We start from the raw sequence: 21,830 nt of genomic DNA on the forward strand, positions 1-21,830 counted from the left end.
TTGTTGACTACAAATTCCCATGCCAATATAGCTTTATCTAGATACTAACTTTATTCTTTCAAGGCTGTGTAGAGGTCTACTGTAAGGATGTACCATAATTACAGCGGAGTACCACAGTGTACACTATTGTTGGAATGATTTTGGCTGCAGTTTTAACTTTTAGGGGATTAGCTAATCGGTTGTGAGCAGTCAGTCAGTTACCTTGTATAAAATTCTAAGGTGGTTTTATCTGATCTACGTTACCATAATAATTATACCTTTATATATAGCACTGTCCATATAAATCAGGCTACTCTGGGTAGTAGTACAGTAGAACAAATACTTTGCCAGTTCTTAAAGTGGAAAACATGTGTTTATTAACATTCAAACTCCCTTCATACAAGGCCATATAAAAATTCTTAGCATTTTGATTATACATAAGTCTATATTTTCTACATAGTTACAATGATGTATAATATAATTTAGTTTTTCATAATACATTGTTTAAGTACATCATTAGTTCTGTTAAACATAAGCAATTATTTTCAAATCCAATACTTGAACATTTTCCTCTGTACATAGTTTAGCAGGGCTAATTAGCATAAGATACTCTTTGTTAAGAGGTATATGATCTGAGTATTAACAGTTGCTGAAGTTTGGTATTTTTATACAGCATTTTCTTTTTGCTTTGATCATAACACAAAACCCTTAAGGATACTGAAATTCAGTAAGTCCAGAGACATGTTACTTTAGCTGATGAATCAATTCATACATAACACTATATAGTATTAAAACCTTGAGGGGAAAAAAAAAACTATGAAAATCTGCACTCGTACAGACTATTCCTATCAGGATAAGACTAGTTGGGAATAGAAAGGAAAAAGACAGCTTGAGTTTCTTTGAGGTGCTGAGAGAAGGAAAAATGCTAAATTGTCACTTCTCAGGAGTGATGGCAATTTAGGGAAATACCAGAACAAACATATTCCAACTCAACAACTCTAGGTAAACTTTATGCAAATGGGAGTTGGCTTAGCTCATGCTAGGTGGCCACAGCACTGACCTTGTGTGTAAAACACGAAACACTTGCATACTGTGATCTAGGTCTTAACTGCAAGCTATACTGAGGAATTTTTAAAAATGTTTTGGCTATATTTCATTCCAAAAGAAGAGCTGATTTGATGCTGGAGTTACAGCATCAGCCTATTTATTACTAGTTTATCAGTGAAAATGAAGTGCACTCCTGCAGATGAATACCAGATCAGAAAAACCTGTTTCAGTATCTGATTAAACTGTAGAACACTAAAAAATAAGTTATTTCTACAGGAATCTCTGAAGGGAGCAAAAAAATCAAATTATATACCTAAATAAACATTTATTAGGAAATAACCCGATCACCCTCTGGAGGTCAGACCGTGTTTGCTACGTTGTAATCCCGTTCACCATTAGGCTGCAGCTGGACTACAACACTGTGCGCATTGATCTCGTTTTCTGCGTCACTGCTGTCGGTGTCTTCGTTGTCCTCTTCTTCATAGTCTGAAGACTCGGTCATATTCTGATGTGAGCGAGATTCCGACAAAGCCCCAAATGACTGTGTGCTGACAGAAGCCAAAGGTCTAAGAAGAGGGGTGTGTTCGGACACCTCATTTTCTTCTTGACTGCTGTCTGTGTCGGAGTCTGAGTCGCCTTGGGAAGGAACCACTTTTTGCTTGCAGACCGGACAGGTTTTTTTGGTTTTAGTTAGCCAGGGGTCCACACACTTGCAGTGGTAAGCTGTTGAGGCAAAATATACATGAACATCACGTTTTTAATTTCTTGCCATGTTTATTCATGTTCTTCTAATCTGCATGTATCATGTAGGGACAAAAAAGTTGGTACATTTTTATAAATCTACCTCCATCCTTTAATGGCACCGCTAACTGCTGTAAGACCTGGCTCACAGTGTGCTAATAACTATTTTGTCTCCTTCTCCAAAATTGAGCCTGCATATAAATTCTACATAAATTCAAAGCAGTATGTAATTATTCATACCATGGGAACAAGGGAGGATTCTGAGCTTGTCTCCATCTTCATATTCATCCAAACAAATGGCACATACATCATACTCATCTCCTATGACAGAGAGTAGTAAATAAAATTAATTAAAAGATGTAGAGAAGTATTCTTAACTTTCCAACTCTTCAAGTTAGGTCAATCAAAAGACATTTAAAATAATTGACTGAGGAAGACCTGTCTGTAAATGATACCTTTTTCTTGCTTTCGGTCAGATCAGGGAGCTGCTCTAAGTTCAGGAACCTGAAGTTTTAATTTAAACAATTAACCTTTTACCTAAAATAAATTAAAAATTGATGTCAGATATGTTTACCTTAACTTTGCAAAAGATTTTTTATTAGAGTCATAACTGCAGTAGTGTTTTATAGAACTACTCTCATGCTAATTTCAAAATATTTTATAACAAAGACAAAATTTCACAGTTTAGATTTCTTAAAGTGTCGGTAATTCTTAAAGTAAAAATGGAAACATTAGAACGTCCTCGGGTTTTTTTTTTTTTTTTAAATATGTTAGTTGGAGAAACATTTGGAATGAGACACACTAGACTTCAAGTCTCTGTTCCAACATTTACTAGCCCTGTGGTACTCGATGCCTCTGACATCCAGTTCTCGTATCTGTAGAGAGAGTCCACCTACCACACAGGTTGGTGAGTGAGCAAAGGGGCAGGCACACAGATAGTCACTAAATCGTGTTTGTTAATCTGCCCTTTTAATTTATTGTTGAACTTACCACTTTTATAAATCATGAGGGTTTATTAATCCATAGCTCTTTGGAATTCAACTGTAGTTAATTTTAAAGGAATTGGCAGTTTTACAGATTTTTAAGTTGAGGCAATAGTGGCAGTGACCACTGTGACTGCTTTCTCATTGTTTTTTAAGTTTTTACCTGATACATACATTTAATGGAAATCTCAGGGAACAAAGGACAATTCATTGCCTGTCCCACACAGGGTAACAACCTTGGAAGGCAGGTCAGGAATAAAGCCATTGTCTGGATAGTCCAGGTGAACATGGCCCATAAAGAAGCGAACGGTAGTTCTAGCCAAACAATCCCTTTAACATCCTTTAGTCATTTAAAATAGCACATTCAGGAGTCCTAAAAAGCCTTGATGAAAATGACTATTTTTTGTTCAGTATTTTGAATTTGGTTATTACAGTACTGAGTATCAAATACTTTCAATAACAAATACAAGCTTCTATGTTAGAACCCTGTGTGTGGAATTGGGTGAGACCGAGCCTATGCACCTAAAACTATTAAAGACTAAAGGACTCTAACATCTAATACATCTATAATTATACAATTGATCCATTTACCTGGACTCTGAGGACAGTTTTAATAAGCAAGTCAGTCCACTGATTTCTCAAATCAGACTTTAAGTTTTAGTACTTTGTGAAAATGCCCATTAAACACAGATATAGTCACCAATGGAGGAGGTAGTCTGGTGGCTAAAGGTCCCAGTCTTCAGAGGGACAGTTCTGAGGCACGTGGTTTCTCCGAGGGGCTCTGAGAGACAGCAGCTGTCCACAGAGGAACCAGCTCAGTAAGATACACTTCATTTTCATTCCCTGTCTCAGTCTCCCCACTCCCTCCCTCTTGCTTCCTGGGATTATTTCCCAAAGAAATTACCTGTAACTGTCCTTTTCTCAGGTTTTATTCTCAGAAATTCAAATTAAGACAACAGTTTTACGCATTGGCTTTTTAGTAATAATTTTATACTGCTTTCCTGTTGGAATTCGTTAGATCTTTGGCAAACGGTAATAGGTTATGATAGTCTACTTGTATTTTGCTAGATATGTGAGTCCTCAGATCTTCTTCTTCTTTTTTTTTTTTTTTTTAATTTATGATAGTCACGCAGAGACATAGGCAGAGGGAGAAGCAGGCTCCATGCACCGGGAGCCCGACGTGGGATTCGATCCCGGGTCTCCAGGATTGCGTCCTGGGCCAAAGGCAGGCGCCAAACCGCTGCGCCACCCAGAGTCCTCAGATCTTCATTTAAAAAAGGAAAAAGATGGGCAGCCCCTGTGGCGCAGTGGTTTAGCGCCACCTGCAGCCTGGGGTGTGATCCTGGAGGCCCGGGATCGAGTCCCACGTCAGGCTCCCTGCATGGAACCTGCTTTCGTCTCTGCCTGTGTCTCTGCCTCTCTCTCTCTCTCTCTGTCTCTATGAATAAGTAAATAAAATATTTTAAAAAAGGAAAAAGACAACAAGGGCAAAAGATGCATAACACATGGCAGAAAATCTAAAGGAAATTCAGCTACCAAGAAATTATCATTGGAAACCTCCATTACAGAAGCTAAACTGCAGAGTTAAAAATATCAGAGGTTAAATTCTAACAGTATTAAGCTTACTTGTAAGGCCATCATTGTATCTGGAAAAATTACTGCGCCAAATAAATTGATTTTGTAAAATTACATTAACATTTATTTGACCATTTCACTGGCATTATAAAATAAGGAGTAACTTCCTTTAGCCATTTTTAGCTAATGACTTTTAAAATGTAACCGCAGCCCGGGTGGCTCAGCGGTTTAGCGCCTGCCTTCAGCCCAGGACCTGATCCTGGAGTTCTGGGATAGAGTCCCACGTCGGGCTCCCGGCATGGAGCCTGCTTCTCCCTCTGCCTGTGTCTCTACCTCTCTCTCTCATGAATAAATAAAATCTTTAAAAAAATAAAAAAATAAAATGTAATTTGTGTTAATTCAGTGTTACACAGATGGCACCACTGATTTAGAATTTAAAGTGAAATACCTCATGATTTATTTCCTTATAAAATGCTACACATTTTTCAGAAAAAAAAAATACAGTTAATATGACTCCGTAGGAACAGACTGGTCCAGAGCTGAGCCCCAAGGCTCTAAGCATCATCTTATTAAGGCTATCCTCCATTATCCAAGTGGGCCCAGTGTAATCACAAGGGGCCTTAAATGTGTAAGAGGGAGGCAGAAAAGTTCAGAGTCCGAGGGACATATGGCTATGGATGACTGGTCAGGGAGATGGAAGAGGATGCCGGTCACAAGCCAAAGACCATGGTGGCCTCTGGAAGCTGGAAAAGGTAAGGAATGGATTCTCCCCAAGAGCCTCCAGAAAAGAACACAGCCCTGCTTACATCTTGATTGTAGCCCCGTGAGACCTGTGTTGGACTTCTAACCTACAGAACTGTTAAGATAATTATGTAGTTTTAAGACCCTAAATTTGTAGTAATCTGTTACCACAGCAATAGGAAATTAATACAGGTAGTATCTGAGTTAGCTCTAAATGTATGGGTTTGATGCTTTAAAGTCCCGTGCATTTAGTCCCTAAATGTATGGGTTTTGATGCTTCCCTGTCAATCCTTTCAATTGTTCCAGGTGATGGATTTATAAGAAAATGATGGGTCAAGATTCAAAGGTACAGTTTGATCATGGACCAGATTAGAGCCTAGTGTACCGTAGAGAATTAACGCCCCTGTCCTTGGGCTTGTGATGACCTGGTAAAGCACAGGTTAGGATGCTGGGGGTTTTCATCCTGCCATGCAACCTAGTGCAAAACAGCTCCATGTTTCAATATTCTCAAAGGGAAAACAAAGATATTAACATCTGTATCTTAAGATTATGAATTAAGAGAAATGATGCAAGTAGAATATTTTATATAGTGTTTGATGCAAATTGCCACCTGATAAAACCAGCTGGAGAGGAAGACCGACTTATGCCTCGGTGCACCGAAGGCTGTGGGAGGAGGCTGCTCTCTAATCTCTCCATGTGCTTCGGGTGAACTGCATGCTTAGAGAGTCAGCCGCAGTGGTCACTGAACCTGTTTGTATTACATAGGGTAATTATGTAATTTAATTAAATATTCAGCAGTCCTTGAACTGTGAGTGTAAAAGGCTGGTTTTATTTAACAACTAGATTCACTGTATTAAGAACACTTAATAAAAGCTAGTTGCTCCCCAAACCCCTCTCCAGCCAAAATGATACTAAGTATGGGTGAGAAATCTAAGAGACTGGAAAATTTATGAGTTGATAAAAAGCAAGAATGAAAGCAGAACCCAATTTTTGTCCTGTTTTAAAATGCCTGAAACTAAAAATGGTAGGAAATGCCTCATGTACCCTGACAACTTGGAAATCTAGTCAGTGGCTTCATACTCAAAACCGTGGCCCAACATCAAATAACTATTGAGTAGCTTTACATTTAACTTAAAGATAAATTTAAGGCATTTATTTTTATGATTTACAACTTGGGTTATTTTTTAAAAATCTGTTCAACTGTGCATTGGTTCTCGCAGCGGAAGGTGAAAGGGTTTGTAAGTGGTAATGAATATTTGTTTTGTTACCATCGGCATCGTGCTACAAAGTTTTGATTAGTATAAACGCGGTTCTTAACTGGGGAAGATTTTGCCTCCCACTGACATTTGGTGACACTTGGAGACATTTTCTGTTTTCACAACTGGGAGACGGTGCTGTAGGAGGCTAGGGATCTGCTAAACACCCCACGGGGCTCTGGACAGCCCCTCAAAATGACTCCATCTAAAACGCCAACGGTGCAGAAGTTGAGAAACCCTGATGTAAAACCTCTGCAGGCTTTGTCAAGTGATGACTTTGGACAGAGGTGTGAGGTGACGGGAGGGCTGAGATTCCCGTCTGTGACTTCAGACGGCATGGAGACCCTTCTGTCCAGGATGCATCTGGCATGGTCATTCCCCTGCGTTAGAATACTTTCATGAATGCATTTTTCAAGTCCCTTCAGTCTGGGAATATTATAGGAGTGGACAGAACTTTGATTTTCCCCCCGTAACCCTGTTCTTTCTGAGTTTCTCTCCTAAACCCTGGGTACAACAACTGCCCAGCAAAGGGATCCCAGTGGCATGAATGGCTGGTCAGGCTGGGCGGTGCCCTGAACGCGGCTTTCCCCGTGGGCCCACATCAGTCTGTCACCACGTCCTGTAAACTTTCCTCAACTACTCTGGTCTATAGCCTGGATTACTGTGAGAGCCCCTCGCCTACCTTCTGTTCTGGCCTCATGCAGTTTCTCTCCATAGCAGCCAGGGGGGGATTTTTTCCCCCTTTTTTGAACACATCAGATCACTCTCATAGATGGCTCCCTATCTCACTTAGAATAATCTGAGCTCCAGGGTGCCTGGGTGGCTCAGATGGTTACACATCTGCCTTTGGCTCCAGTCATAATCTTCAGGTCCTGGGATCCAGGCCAGCTTCGGGCTCCCTGCTCAGCGGGGAGTCTGCTTCTCTCTCTGCCTCTTCCTCTGCTTGTGCTGTTTCTCTCTCTCTCTCTCTCAACTGAATAAATATCTTTTAAAAAAAATATGAGCTCCTTATGACCTTCATAAAGCTATATATGTGACCCCATCTCCCTCTCCCATCTCCTCTCACACCAGTCTCAACCCCTCTTCACACATACTTTGACCACAATGGCCTTTCAGTCCTGAATAAACTAATGCAAGAGTTAAGTGGGGACCTGCATTTAGCCACATTATAACAAAAACTTTTGGACATTAGATATAGAAAGAGGAATTATTTCTAGGATGACTAAAAAAATGAACTAATTTGAGATAATCTAGCCATAGCGCATAAATATTTATGCAGAACTGAATTGTTCTATTTAATAACAAGATTGTCTAAAGGGCTTAGAATCAACTAGAATAGATTTCCTCAAAGTAAAAGACTGAACATTCAGGGCTAACTAAACACAGGTTTCATGAGACATAATAACAAAAACATTTTAAACAATTTGCCCAGGGGAGATGCAGCACTGGATTCATGAACTTCAAAAATTACTGTTGTAGAGAAAATACCTTGCCACTTATTCCCTACTTTACAAGTAAAACAATGACAGCTCTTTCTAGCAAATAAATTAATTTTATCTTCTGTTCTCCTCTCCTTCATACCAGTTCCCAAAAATTCTGAACAAAAGACAACAGGGCAGAATATTTCTAAAGCCAGATTTGCTTGAGAATTGATTATTTTTAACCCCTGAGCAAAGGAACTAATATTTACTTTTAAGGTTGCATTAAAGGTAGCTAAATGTAGTCATAAAAATTAAGCATGTCTCAGTTGATAGATAAGGAAATCAACTATAAAAAATAAGTAGGGCTGCACTTTTACATATTCTCCTGTACAATGTGATGTTGCTTTTTTCCAATCTTGGAAATAATATCTTTTGCTTTTTAGACCTATCTTTGAAAATCTCAATGATGAAGCTATAAAATAAAAGTGCCTGGTAACTTAAAGTTTCAAATATGAAACCCATTTTTTTCTTAGATCATAACTCTGGGATCTGGCTGCTTTACATACAGCTCCCACGGAGATGGCCTTAAATGCTTAGTAGAGGGAATGTTCAGTGAAAACATAAGGATTTCATCTGCTGTGAAACATGGTGTATAGTAACCAGTCTTTATAATTACAGACTTGGAGAAATATATTAACGGAATGACTCAGGAAACCACAATTTCAATTGAAGATTATTTTTGAGGACAATAACGAGTAATGACGAGATTTATAAAGAAGTTGGCTGCTTCAGAAGAAAACAACTAAAAACGCTATTATTTTATCTGTGCTAGAAATCGCCAAGTCAGTATTTAAATCACTTAAGTATTATCAGCACAAACACTTCTGAAAGGGCTGCCAAGTGAAGATCAATAGATAGGAAGACTTAAGGTGATCATGTCCCCAGAGCACCACCCGCTGGAAGTGTGGACGCACCTGTACTCTGCTTGTGCCGGGGCCTCACGCTGCTGGTTTCTGTGGGCTTGATTACAGACTCTGCCTATGGAAAACTTCGAAATGCCAAATCCTTTTTGTTTGTTGGCAAATATTCCCAAAATACTATAACTTCCCCTAAAATTAATATTCCTACTACATTCAAAAGCCTCCGAAAGTTCTCTAAGACTTTCATGGTCTGGTGCTGCGACTCACTGGAGTGGCAGGTACCCACAGAAGTAAGTGCTCTACATGCTTTCAATCATCCGATAGGGTGTAGAACCATGAGGAAATTGCAACAATTGGGATTCTTTTCCCCTTTCTAACACATATGCATACTTTGCCAAAAGCATTAGCATACACTAGAATATGCATAACAAATAGGCCTCTCTTTTTTTTCTTTAGGTGTCAAATCTCATGATAACCAAAACCTACAACCACCCCAAACTTAGGGCTACTGGAAAGAAACTTCAAGTGTAATACTTTCAAAGTTACATATTTTTAAGCTGCTTCATGATTTGGCAATCTTACCTTTTTTTTCATCATAAAAGAAATGTTAATGACTGAATTTTAATGACACTAATATTTTATTTATGATTTTTACGTAAGGGTTGTTTTGTAATAATAATTGCTACCTTTTGTTGAGGTGTTACTATATACTGGGGACTGTGTTACAAGCACTTTTCATACTGATTCTCATATTGACTTAAGTCCTCCCACCCACCTTATGAAGTGTAGGTTCCGCCAGCCACATTTACACATGAAGGAATGTGTAGAGACATTAAGAAACTCGCACACGGCCAATAAATGGGGTGATCCAGAATCCCAGCCCAGGTCTGTCCATCCATGGTCTTAACCCTTCTGCCTGTATTGTCTTGTAGCACATCTACTTAGAATTTCACATTTCAATAATCCCCTTTGATTTACAAAGTATAAAGGGTAAGAGGTTAAGAAATACTCTTAAGCTGCCACTTATTAGAAATTAAAATGTTTCCAGTTCATAAACCAGAGCACTTTTTTCCTTCAGATTGCCACATGCAGAGAGAAGGAACAAAGATGGTTTGTTTCTCTCTCTCTCATCATTGCATATTTTTACAACAAACCTTTCTAGGATGATACAAAATAGTAGCTACAGTCTCGAAGTTTAATTAATGGTCAGATATTTCTTATGTATTCTGATAATGAAATATATTGTGCACTGCACAGTAAGGAAACAAAGGACTCCAATGAAGGAAAGAGCAGTATGTTGGCAACTCTGGAAATGTGTTCATGAATTATTTCACTAATTGAGAATTAGTTGAGATTGCCTTAGAGGCCATAAATAAATCCATATAACAAGCTTAAAAACCAAAGCTGAGCACTGGCCAAATTCCATTTTGAGTGATTTTCTTTTTAGGGTTCCCTGTATTAGTCTTCATTGGTTCTACCCTGATTGCATTATGCAGGTAAACTACAGATACATCCAAGATCTTTCTGGACAGAGGAGCAAGAGGATTAAAAGATGTCATTATCCCGAAGTTAGCAAAGTTAAAGGGATTTTATAATGATAAATATTGTGCTGGACCTCAGGTACTTAAAAGTACTTTGGTACATTAACTACTAAAGGTTTTGTTACTCTTTTTTCATTATTCCTTCTCAGGCGTAGGAAATCAGGATGTACAACACCCTTGGCAAAGCCAACTTCAACAAACTCCAATTTATCTATGTCCTTCGATACTTACTTGTGTGTTCTAACCAAGTAATTATTTTTCTTTTCCCTCATATAAAAGAAATTAAACAAAAAACTTGAGCAGCCTCAGGTACCCTTGCAGTTTAAGGCAGAAGAGGCACTGGGCCCACATTATTTTTGCATACAGCAGATTCTAGATATTTCTGCCTATTGACTAGATTGGGATAGTATTTAATTACAACTCTCAATGCAGCAAAAGTGACTATTAAAAAATCATACCTAAAATTTCCTTCTAAAAGTGCATACAATTGATAAGAAAACACTAAGATCCCAATAGAAATGTCAAAGGACAAGACAGGTTACAAGAACAGAAATATAAATAGGTAATTTACCTGATTAAGGTAGAATATGATAAAAGGAGTATTCTCATATACTGCTGGTAGACCTGAGACCTCAGGAAATTAGTTTTATCTCAAAAATATTCTTTCTTTATGACATTGTGAATTGAGGAGAAGGGTAAGTGCAGGTGGGGGTGGGAGAGGATGAGAAAAGAGGCATGGGAAGGAGTAAAGACCGGAGGTAATTTATTTTGAAATGGTAGTGACTGAAAAAAGGGTAGGTAGTATTTGCTAGTATTGGAAGTCAAGAATTTGCATTACAGCACTGACAGTTAGGTTTTCCCAGCTATGCACCCTCCTGTATCTACTTAATCTTTCTGAGTCTCATTTTCTTTATCTATGAATGGTCATGGTAGTACTTTTTTTCTTTTTCTTTTTTTTTTTTTTTTTTTTTTGGTAGTACTTTTCTTAATTGTGCTGCTCTGAGAACTAAAGGAGATCATGTATGCAAAGTATGTGGCTTTTATATTACATAACAGGTGTGATACATGCTCCCAAGATTTAAGATAGAAAATAATCAAAATGTTATTGGGTGCAGTGCCCGTCCCAATCCAGTTTAATCCCAGTTAACTGATTTGGAATCAATTACACCGACTTGTTCAGTTAGAAGTTAGTGGACTGAAGGCAAGGCTCTCTGTAGTAATCACAGCTACAGGCAAGTGATAAAGGTTAAGAACACTAGGACACAAACCAACCTATAGGACCAAACTCTTCAATCCCCTTCAGTTTACCTCAGAGCTTCAATGCAGAACTTAGGATCTCTATTTCTGGACATGAAGTAAGATAGATCACCTTTAAGTAATTCAAGAATGCACTGATTTCTCAGAACCATAATCATGACAGTAATTCCTACCCAACTCAGAACCTCATTATTTTACTGCTTTGTGGCCGTATGAAAAATATGCCTTTAGAGGAACTGAGGAATACTCCCTTCTGTGATTTTCCTTTTAAGAGTAAAATCAGACCAGTTTTCCCTTGAAATAATTCAGCACAGAACAAATATCAACTAGCACTGGTTACAGATTCTTAGCCTTATGAAGAGATGGACTGTGTGTTTTACTTACCATTACATCCCTAGTATTTGGTACGGTGCTTGGTATAGAGGGCTCCCAGTAATACATGCTGAATAACAGATCCCACAAAGCCGCTGTTCATGTCATGATGGACGGCTGACATGGAAACATTTACGTCTCACCTGGAACGTACCACGTGGACTCTCTCCCTGCTTTACTGTCAACCTCTAGTCTGTTCTCCATTTGCCAGCATGAGGGATCCTTTTCCATAATTTGAGCATGTCATCCTTATGCTCAAAAGCCACCAAGTTACACCATCATACAGCTGTTCCTCTGCCTGCAAATTTCTCTCATTCCTTTACCCCTCCCCGCAGTTTAGTCTCTGTTCAAAGTGTCCTTCTCAGAGAAATCTTTCCTGTCTTTTCTAAAATAGTATCCCATTCCCTCTCCCATAACTCATCTCTTTTTCTTTATTGCACTTAACTGCTATGAGACTTTATTTCTTAATTGTCCATTTGCTCCCACTAAGCTCCACAAAGGTAGGAATTTTTTTCTTTTTTATTTATTGGAGTTTCCCTAGTACCTAGAACAGTGCCTGGAACATGGTAAAAGTACTCAGTAAATATTTATTGAAGGAATATATGAATAACTACACCCCAGTTATTCCCAGGAAATCTTGATCTCTACCTCCAACTGCTCATTGGAAGACCTAATCACATAACTCCAAGTACAAAGCTAGGTATTTTTATATAATGTAGACAAATTCTGTATATCCTGATTGATGGAGTAAAGCTGGCTCCAGATTTTGCCATCCAAATCCAATGCTGAATATGCCAGCCAACTCTCAAGACAACAGAAGTATTACACGGATTATAATATTTGCACAGTGGCAATATTAGATCCTGTGTCTACTGACAATCAGAAGATCTACAGGAAGGAAGCAGTCTCTGTACTAGGAGATAATGGAGAAAGTTTCTTAGGCACCAGGGTCAGGCCTTGAAGATAACCTGAATATAGAAAAACTAAGAAGGAAAAGATACTACAAGGAAAGTAACAGTTTAAAAGTGTTTGCAAAGAAGAAACCAACAAGGCAAAATCAAAGTTATGCAAGGTTAGAGATAAAGAGCAATGGAAAGTAATGTTGGATGAGGATGGTGGAGCCGTATCATGAAAAGCTGTGAATACTAAGATGAGGACTCTGATTGACTTCCTAGGCTGTAGAGATCAACTGAAAGCTCTCAAGCAGAGGAATGATAATGTGTGAAAACAGCATCTTAACAATTCTTCATCAGCGTGCTGAAGGAACTCAGGCCTGGGATGTAGAGGTGAGCCTAGAGACAGTAAGAGTGACCTGTGGGCACTCTCAAGATTTAAGTAATAAACTGAGGACGGGTTTACATGACACAGTAATAAGAATGGACAGAAAAGACCAGATCCAATAATCATTTTGGAAAGAACAACTCAGTAGATCTGGGGGTTAGGCATAGGTAATAAAGGAGGGGGTAAATGCAAAGATAATGTATGTAATTTTAAGTAATGGCTGTTTGCTTAACTTGTGTTTTACTTGGTATTAATTAGGATATAACTTGTAAAAAGAGCAGGAGAGGGACTGGAAGCAGATTAACTGGTAATTTCTTTTTTAAACTAAGAATGGGTAAGTTAATTCTAAATACTGAAGAGATGTTTAGTGTTTGGTGAGTATATTTTATCCTAAAATAATGTGTAACTACTGCCACAGACTAATTATAGCCTGAACAACAAGTGCAGCTTATTTAGACTACAGTGTGTCAGAATGTACTATCTCTGCAAAGATAGAGTTTCTATTCTTCCTCACTGGACCACACATTTTATTGTAATACAAGAAATGCTGTATTGTGATGGAAAGTCCTACTTTCCATGGAAGTACATATTTATAAATATGCAGAGGTAAATGATATAGATTATATGTGTATATATATAATACATATACATAAAAATAAATTACATTAGGCCTGTTTCCACTGCATTAGAAATTCTTTGAGAATGGGTGTCGCATTTCTGATCTGTTAAGTTTTCTAAAATGTCCATTATAATAAACAGACATATACTGACATTTATTTGGCAAATATAGAATAAGTGCCTGCTAGACGCTATGAACTGTACTAAAGCAGAGCCTAAAGGAAGACTAGGGACTCAGAGGTAAACAAAACAGGGAAATGAATCAAAAGCCAAAAACTATACACAGAGGTATGTGGGTGGCATAGGAACTATCTCATCCAGCTAGAATTTAAGATGCAAGGAAGAGAACAGGATTGAGGCTAGTGGTATAAGCCAGGGTCAGACCATAAGGTTCTTATTCTAAAGTATGGCTTTTTTTTTTTTTTTTTTTTTTTTTTGAGCAGGGGGGAGGGCAGGGGTGTGCAGAGCGAGGGAGAGTGCAGAGCCCGACACAGGGCTTGATCTCACAACCCTGAGATCATGACCTAAGCAGAAATCAAGAATCCAACGCTTCACTGACTGAGCCACCCAGATGCCCCTGTTTCGTTTTATTCTTACATATAAATGATTCTCAGAATAAACCATAGAGATTTTCTTGCTGTATATAATTATGGACAGGGAGCTCCTACTGCCAACACCAAACACTGGTCAAACACATGCTGACAAATGCAGAAGGAAAAACAGCTTGGGACATATTAAATTTGAAGACTGTATAGGATATTCAGGCAGAGAAGTCTGTTAGTTAACTGGAGATAATGGGACTGCACTGGAGCTTAGGAGAAAGGTCTGGATACAGGTCATCAGGAAAACAGCTCACTAGGAAGAGGCAAGAACTAAGGAGAAAATAACCTGATAGGAAATCCACAGATCTGTGCCTAGCACACGGAAAGCTCTCAAATGTTTGCTATTATTATAAGCAGTGAAACAAACAAATGGCAGCAAGGAGATTCGTATTTTACAGAAGATGACAACTAAAGTACTGACGACTGATGACAAGCAGTGCTCCTAAGTGCCTACTCTACGTACAGCCATCCAGGACTGAAAAACACGCATGTAAGGGCAGTTGCCGATGGCAGGGAGTTGCATATGTAGAGTGTATGGAAGCAGAAAGCAGAGGAAGGTTGAGAACCTCTGGACCCCACTGTACCTTATTAACCCCCCGAGGGCAGAAACGTAACCTAACTTTGTGAATGTTTCATTGCTTCTTTCTGATTGCCATAAACATGGAATCAGTTAAAGACAAAATGTGCTTAATAACTAAAATAAGTCACACAGGATGATCAGCCTATGAAAATTTGCTGACATGGTACTATCTATAGAAAAACATCTTTAAATGAAAGTCATTAAATAAGTTACGGATAAAGAAGCCAAATGAGGCAATATATGTGAAAACTTCCCGTAACACAGAGTACTGAATAAATGTGATTTGTACAGTTAGAAAACAATGGATTCATGGTTAACATGAGACAAGCTTTACTTAGTTCTGGTCTACAATAATTTGTACTTGAAAAGTCATGGTTTTGCATTTTTTTCTTCTATCTTAGGAAGAAGGTACTTAGGGCAGATATTATCAGAGAGGTTTGGTCAAGAGGTTTGGTCAAGGTCGCACATCTAATCATGAATGAAACCAGGTTGTCTTTTGGTTCAAAATCTTGTATTCTTTCTACCATACTATTTTGCTGACCTCCTAAAAATTAACTGCTAACTTCCGCATTGCTATGGGATTCGTAAGAAATAGTTACATACTCCCACCCCTCTAATTACTAAGATATGATACAAATTGCCTAAGCTTATCTGTGGTAATAGAAAACCAGCTATAGAATACCAACAGGAACCAGCTATAGAAAAGGAAATGATGTGATTCCAATGGAATTTTGGGGGCTCTCTCTAATTCCAAAAATGGAACAATTCCAGGGAGAAGAAGTAGTATAATTAACATTCCTCACTGAGGTCTACTGGGTTCCCCATCCCTCCACCTTGCCTTTTAAAGTAGGCTACACACCCACTGTGGATGGAGCCCAATGCAGGGCTCAAACTCACAACCCTGAGATCAAGAGTTGGACACCTAACTGACTGAGCCATGCAGGCACCCCTCTACCTCTACTGTATTACCCTTTAGACATAAAATCCAGTAAGAATACATTGTTCTTTCCTTTCTTTTAAAGAAATTTTCAAACATACACAAATACTGACCCTTATACATACCACCATTAGACCATCTCATATACCATAACTGAATTTCAACAATTTTCAATCTACTCTTATTAGATCCACCTTCTACTTTTTTCCTTAAGTATTTTTTTGTATAATTTTTTATTGGAGTTCGATTTGCCAATATATAGTATAACACCCAGTGCTCATCCCATCAAGTGCCCTTAAGTATTTTAAAACAAATACTGAGGTATAACATTTTACCAATGCATACCTTTATATATTTCTAAAAAATAAAAGACATTAGAAAATATAATCACAATGCTATTATATCTAACAAAATGAAGGGTATTTTCTTAACATCATCCAATACCCACGGCATTTTCAATTTCCTCAAACAACCCTACAGATAATTTATTCACACTAGGATCCAACCAAGGTCCAAACATTGCATTTGGCTGGTAACTTATCTCTTAATCTAAGAATACTCTGCTCCCTTTATGTATCTTACTTGTTAAATAAACTGGATCATTTGTCCTGTAAATTTGTTTGCATTCTGAATTTGGGATATTGAATAGATAACTGTTTCTTAAGATGGTTATACTGCTACATCAATAATTCTTTGTTCAGAAATTCCACTCAATCAGTGGCTTCTTTCTGTAAATCAGGAAAACAGTACTATCTTAAAGTTCTTTATCTGCCAAAAAATAATTAACACAAATAATAAAAATCTGATGACAAAGAATGAACAATAACCTCCCAAAGCTGTGTACTGTACAATCTGTGAAATTGTATATTGCAGCCTGGATTCAGAATTTTGGGTAAGATAATTTTCCACAAGTAAGAAAAAGTGGGTGGGATTTCTTTTTAATAAACTGGCTTATTACTTCACTCTATAACTTGAAAGACATAAAAAAAAAAAATCAGTTTCCAACATTGTCATTATCCTTTGATAATGGAGAACCTGACAGCCTTTTCATACACTCAGCCTGTGTAGCCCCAAGCATCCAGACTGGAGGAAAAAAAAAAAAAAAAGTTTAAGGTTTTGGGCAAAAGAATAACTTTCTTTCTTTTTTTTTTTTAAGAATAACTTTTTTCTGTATGTTGGCAAATTGAACACCAATAAAAAATAAATTTATTATTAAAAAAATAAACTTTAAAAAAAATAAAGTGATTTCCAATTCTGTGTTCATATGGAAACCATTCTGATTTTATCCCTTTTATAATTACGGCAAAAAAAATAAGGCTTTTTCACAGACAATAACAACTATCAAAATGTGTTTAGTCTGCCATTTCTAAGGGGAAAATAATCCATTTACTCATTGGTTCTAAATTTCTCTTGTTTTAGTTTACAACAAAATAATCACAGGTATGCTAAGAACAAAGTTTTACAGTGTCCAGTCATTTGTGCAAACTAAAAACTAGTGTCAATGGATACAATAGAGTGTACATCTGCAAAGGCTGGCACTCTGCAGCTATTGCTAAGTTTAATATTTTTAGGGTTAGTGCAACCGAATTTAAATGGTTTGTGATTTAATGATAGTTTGGGGCAAATATTTGGGTTCTACTAAGCAAATGCCTTGCTAGGTATGAATGTTTTGTAGAAACTGAAAATATTATAGCCTATGCAAAGAAAGTATCTTCAAGATATAGGTTAATAAATCATTTTACAATGAGAGACTTATCTAATTTTATGGATTAAGTCACAAAAAGATGGATTTGGTCAACATGTTTTCTAAACTATCTATCTCTAGGGATGCCTGGGTGGCTTAGTGGTTGAGCATCTGCCTTTGGCTCAAGGTGTGATCTTGGGGTTCTGGGATCGAGTTCTGAATCAGGGTCCCCGCAGAGAGCCTGATTCTCCCTCTGCCTCTCTCTGTGTCTCTCATGAATAAATAAATAAAATCTTAAAAAAATAAAAAATAAAAAAAAAACTATCTCTAGTCAGTGTTTAAAGAAACCTGTGGGAGATCTAAATTTTTTAAGAAACCTGAAATATGACTATTCTATGCAATTCACTATTGCATCCCTAGTGTTTAGGTAGAACAGTGTGCCTAGAGCACAGTTTAAGTGTCTAGTATATATTTATTGAATGTATAGAGTTAATTGCAGATTTAAATAAGTTAAGGGGAGTATTTTTAAAAAGCATTTTTATACCACAATCTGTAGAAATGAGTAATACTAACAAATAATTTTCTTGGTACTCAAATACAAAATATAGACCTCATGTAAGACTGATGGATGTGATCAGACCCTAAAACTTTCTGAAGATACTGTACTGGTCTGGAAATGTGTACAATAATAGTCATTCTCCTATAACTCATAGAATGGTCAATTGGTATAAACACCTTGGAGTTTGGCACTGTGAGTTAAATTTGATGGCATACATATTCTAGGACTTAGCAGTTCACTCCTAGGTAAATTAGAGACCCAGAGAAACAGACACATACAACCAAGGTGTGAAGTAGTAGTAGTAGTAGTAGAACTTGAAGGGGCAGGAGGAGAGACTTCCAGCATATAGGTGCTTGGAAGTTGTCACTCTGCTGTGCTCACCACAGGGAAAAAACTGAATAGACTAAAAATCAACAACTCTTCTTAGATCTATAGGATTGAGGTTACAGAGAAAACTGCCCCTAAAATTGGGCAGTCACATTGGCAGATATAGAGAATCATAACTTATTGGAGAGGCCCAGGAGGAAAAAAAACCTGTGGGAACCTGTATCAGGACAGAAGAACATAAAATGTAATCACTAAATTGCTGGAGGCTCAGTGTGGACAAGTTTGAGAGTTTACAAATCCAAGGGAACTTGAACATTTTGTTAGTTTTACCTTGTGGAGCTCTACCAGGTTCTCAAAATGAGTATGAAGAATAATCCCCTTGGACTTCTGATGGGAAGGGGAAAGTAGCCATTCTGAAATATGCCAAGCATACTGTTCTTAACAAGCCTACCCTCAAGAAAAAAACTAATCAGACTGTAACCTATTGAGGGTTTTATCACAATCTGACATGGCAAAAGGCAAAATACCCAACTCCAACGTCTGTAGCCATCAGGTCCCATCAAAGGCTGGGAAAAAAACTGAAAAGCATTTGTGAAATTCACAGCTCAAAGCCAAAGGCTCATTAGAAGGCAGACAAATCACATGACTATAGACTCCGCCCACCCTACCCCCCCCCCCCCCACACACCTTATAATCACATCACCAATGACCTGTTTCACTCAGAACATCATGTTTGGCTTTCAACAAAAAATTATAAGGACACTTAAAGGCCAAAAACATAGTCTGAAGAGAGAGCAAGCATCAGAACCAAACTTAGATATGACAGGGATGTTGGAACCATCAGGCCATAAATTTAAGACAACTATTATTAACATGCTAAAGGCTTTAAAAAAATAAAATAGACAACGTGAAAGAACAGATGGATAATGCAAGCAGAAATATGGGAATTCTAGGAAAATTAAAAAATGCTAGTGATCAAAACCACTAACAATAACTTTGATGGGCTCATTAGTAGACTGGACAAAGCTGAGGACAGAATCTCTTGAGTTGATACATCCAAAAAACCCTACAAAATTGAAAAGCAAAGGAAAAAGTAAAAAAAAAAAAAAAAAAAAAAACCCAGAATAACAACATAACCAAGAACTGTAAGACAAATTAAAAAAGTATAACAATGCACAATGGGAATCATCAGGAGGAGAAGTGAGAAAAGGAACAGAAGTGGTATTTGAAGCAATGACTGAGAATTCTATGTTAACTTAAGACAACAAATCAAAAGTCCAGGAATATCAGAGAACACTAAGCAGGACAAATTCTTTAAAAAAACAAAAAACAAAACAACAAAAAAAAAAACCACTACAGAAAATCAAAGATTAAAAAAAAAAAAAAAAAAAGATTCTGAAAGAAGCCAGAGGGGAAAAAAACACATGTATGGGAAACAAAGATAAGAATTAACATCTGATTCTCCTCAGAAACCACAAGAACAAAAAGAGAGGGAATGTTGAACGTCTTGAAGGAAAAAACCCAAACCTAGAACTCTGTACCCTACAACATTATCCTTCAAAAGCAAAGGAAAGTAGTGATGTCAGCAAGATGACAGAACAGGAAGCCCTAAATCTGCCTGCAGCCATGGAAACACAGACTTAATAATAGAGCAAATGACTCTGTAAGGAATCTAAAACACAGTTCAAAGGTTTCTGCACCCCAGGCATGGGTGAAGCCAACAGCATCAAAGCCCAGTAAGAAAATTCATGAAACTATCCACTTCCTCATGCCAGAGCCCCTCTTTTGCACATACCTATCATATTTGGGAGGAACCCCCTAACTCCTGTCTTCTACCTGGGGAGGGAAAGGTGTAGAATGTATGTCCAATGTCAGAATTTTAGAGGAGCTTCCCAAGAGAAGAGTTTGCCTTGATGTGTCCAAGTATTGACAAGAATGGGGAGCCAGGTTGGGAATCTCTGAAAAAAAAAAAAAGATCATTAACCATGTACTACAGTCTGCAGTACTACAGACACTCACTAGGTAGAGCTTCAGGATCACAATTTACTCTACCATGAGAGGCTGCAATACTGTACACATACAACAGGGGGAGCGCCTGAGTAGAAACCAGCAAAACTCTTCAAATAGGTAATTACAAAAAGGGCTTGAGAGGTCTCCATAACTCTAGTCCGGGAGAAAGTCTTCTCTGTTAGAAACCCGACTGCAAAATCTGGGAGAGTAGGTTGATTCTTCAAATGCCAAAATCTCAAAACCTAATAGTAACAAGATACACAAAGAAGCAGGGAAACGTAACACATATAAAAGAACAAATGTCCAGAAACCAAATCTAAAAAAAGAAAAATAGAATTTGCCAAAGAACTAAAAAATATTGTGAGACTGACCTTCAATGAATTAAAAATAAAAAAGACAACTAAACAAAATCAGGAAAACTATGCATGAAAAAAATATCAACAAAGAGAAACTATGAAGAAGAACCAAACTGAAATTCTGGAACTGAAGAATTCAATAACTGAATTGAAAAATCTCAGAGGGTTTCAACAGGAGACTTGACCAAGCAAAAGAATCAGCAAACTTGAAGATGGGCCTTTTGAAATTACCAAGGCAGAGAACAAAAATAAAAAAAGAATGAAGAAAAATGAAGAGTGCCTGAGGAATGTTTGGGACATCATCAAGCAGAACAACATATGCATTACTGGTGTCCTATGAGAACGAATAGAAAGGGGCAGGGAATCCTATTTGAAAAACTGGGCAAAGATTTCCCAAATTTGGAGACAGAAATGACCTAAACTCCAAGAAGGATAAGTCTGGAGAGACCTATACCAAAACAAACTGTCAAAAGTCACAGATATAGGAGTAGCAAGAAAAATGTGACTTGTCACATACAAAGGAACACCTTTTAGATTATCATATTTCTTAGAAGAAACCCTGCAGGCTAGAAGGGAGTGGAGTGGGATATATATTTCAAGAGCTGAATGAAAAAGCTGCCAAAAATATAGCCAGCAAAAAAAGATTTTCTTCCAAAAACAATGGAGTTAAAATTAAGCTTTTGCCAGATTAAAGCAAAACAAAACATAAAACTCATCAACACTAGACCTGCTCTACAAGATGAAGCAAAAAAAGACAATAAAAAGAAACACAAAATAGTATTAATTTTTAAGGCATAAAAAATTATAAATCTATGTTAATGGATATATGCAATGTAAAAACAATCTGTGTAATCAACAACAAAATGAGAGAAGGCAGAGATTTAGAGTAGTTTTTATACATGACTGACGTTATCAGTTTAGAACTGTGTAACTTTGAGATGTTTTGTGAAATTGCAATGATAATCACAAAGGAAATACTGATAAGATATACACAAAGGAAAAAGAGAAATCAAAATGTGTCACTGCACACAAAATACAAAATG

At 37.5% G+C, this 21,830-nt stretch overlaps 1 protein-coding gene across 8 annotated transcripts in view; it reads right to left on the reverse strand.

The window, feature by feature from the left end:
• Positions 1 to 330: 330 nt before the first annotated feature.
• RNF13 (ring finger protein 13) overlaps positions 331 to 21,830 on the reverse strand; it is a 201,226-nt gene continuing 179,726 nt past the window's right edge. For all 8 annotated transcript variants that reach the window (XM_077864719.1, XM_077864716.1, XM_077864720.1 and 5 more), the window contains 2 exons: positions 2,008 to 2,088; positions 331 to 1,749 (listed from right to left, as the gene is read on the reverse strand). In XM_077864719.1, coding sequence (XP_077720845.1) covers positions 1,385 to 1,749; positions 2,008 to 2,088 — 446 coding nt within the window. In that variant the 3' untranslated portion in view covers positions 331 to 1,384. The remainder of the gene's footprint in view (positions 1,750 to 2,007; positions 2,089 to 21,830) is intronic.

The sequence above is a fragment of the Canis aureus genome, chromosome 22 (assembly GCF_053574225.1).
Source record: "Canis aureus isolate CA01 chromosome 22, VMU_Caureus_v.1.0, whole genome shotgun sequence".
Classification (NCBI taxonomy): Eukaryota; Metazoa; Chordata; class Mammalia; order Carnivora; family Canidae; genus Canis; species Canis aureus.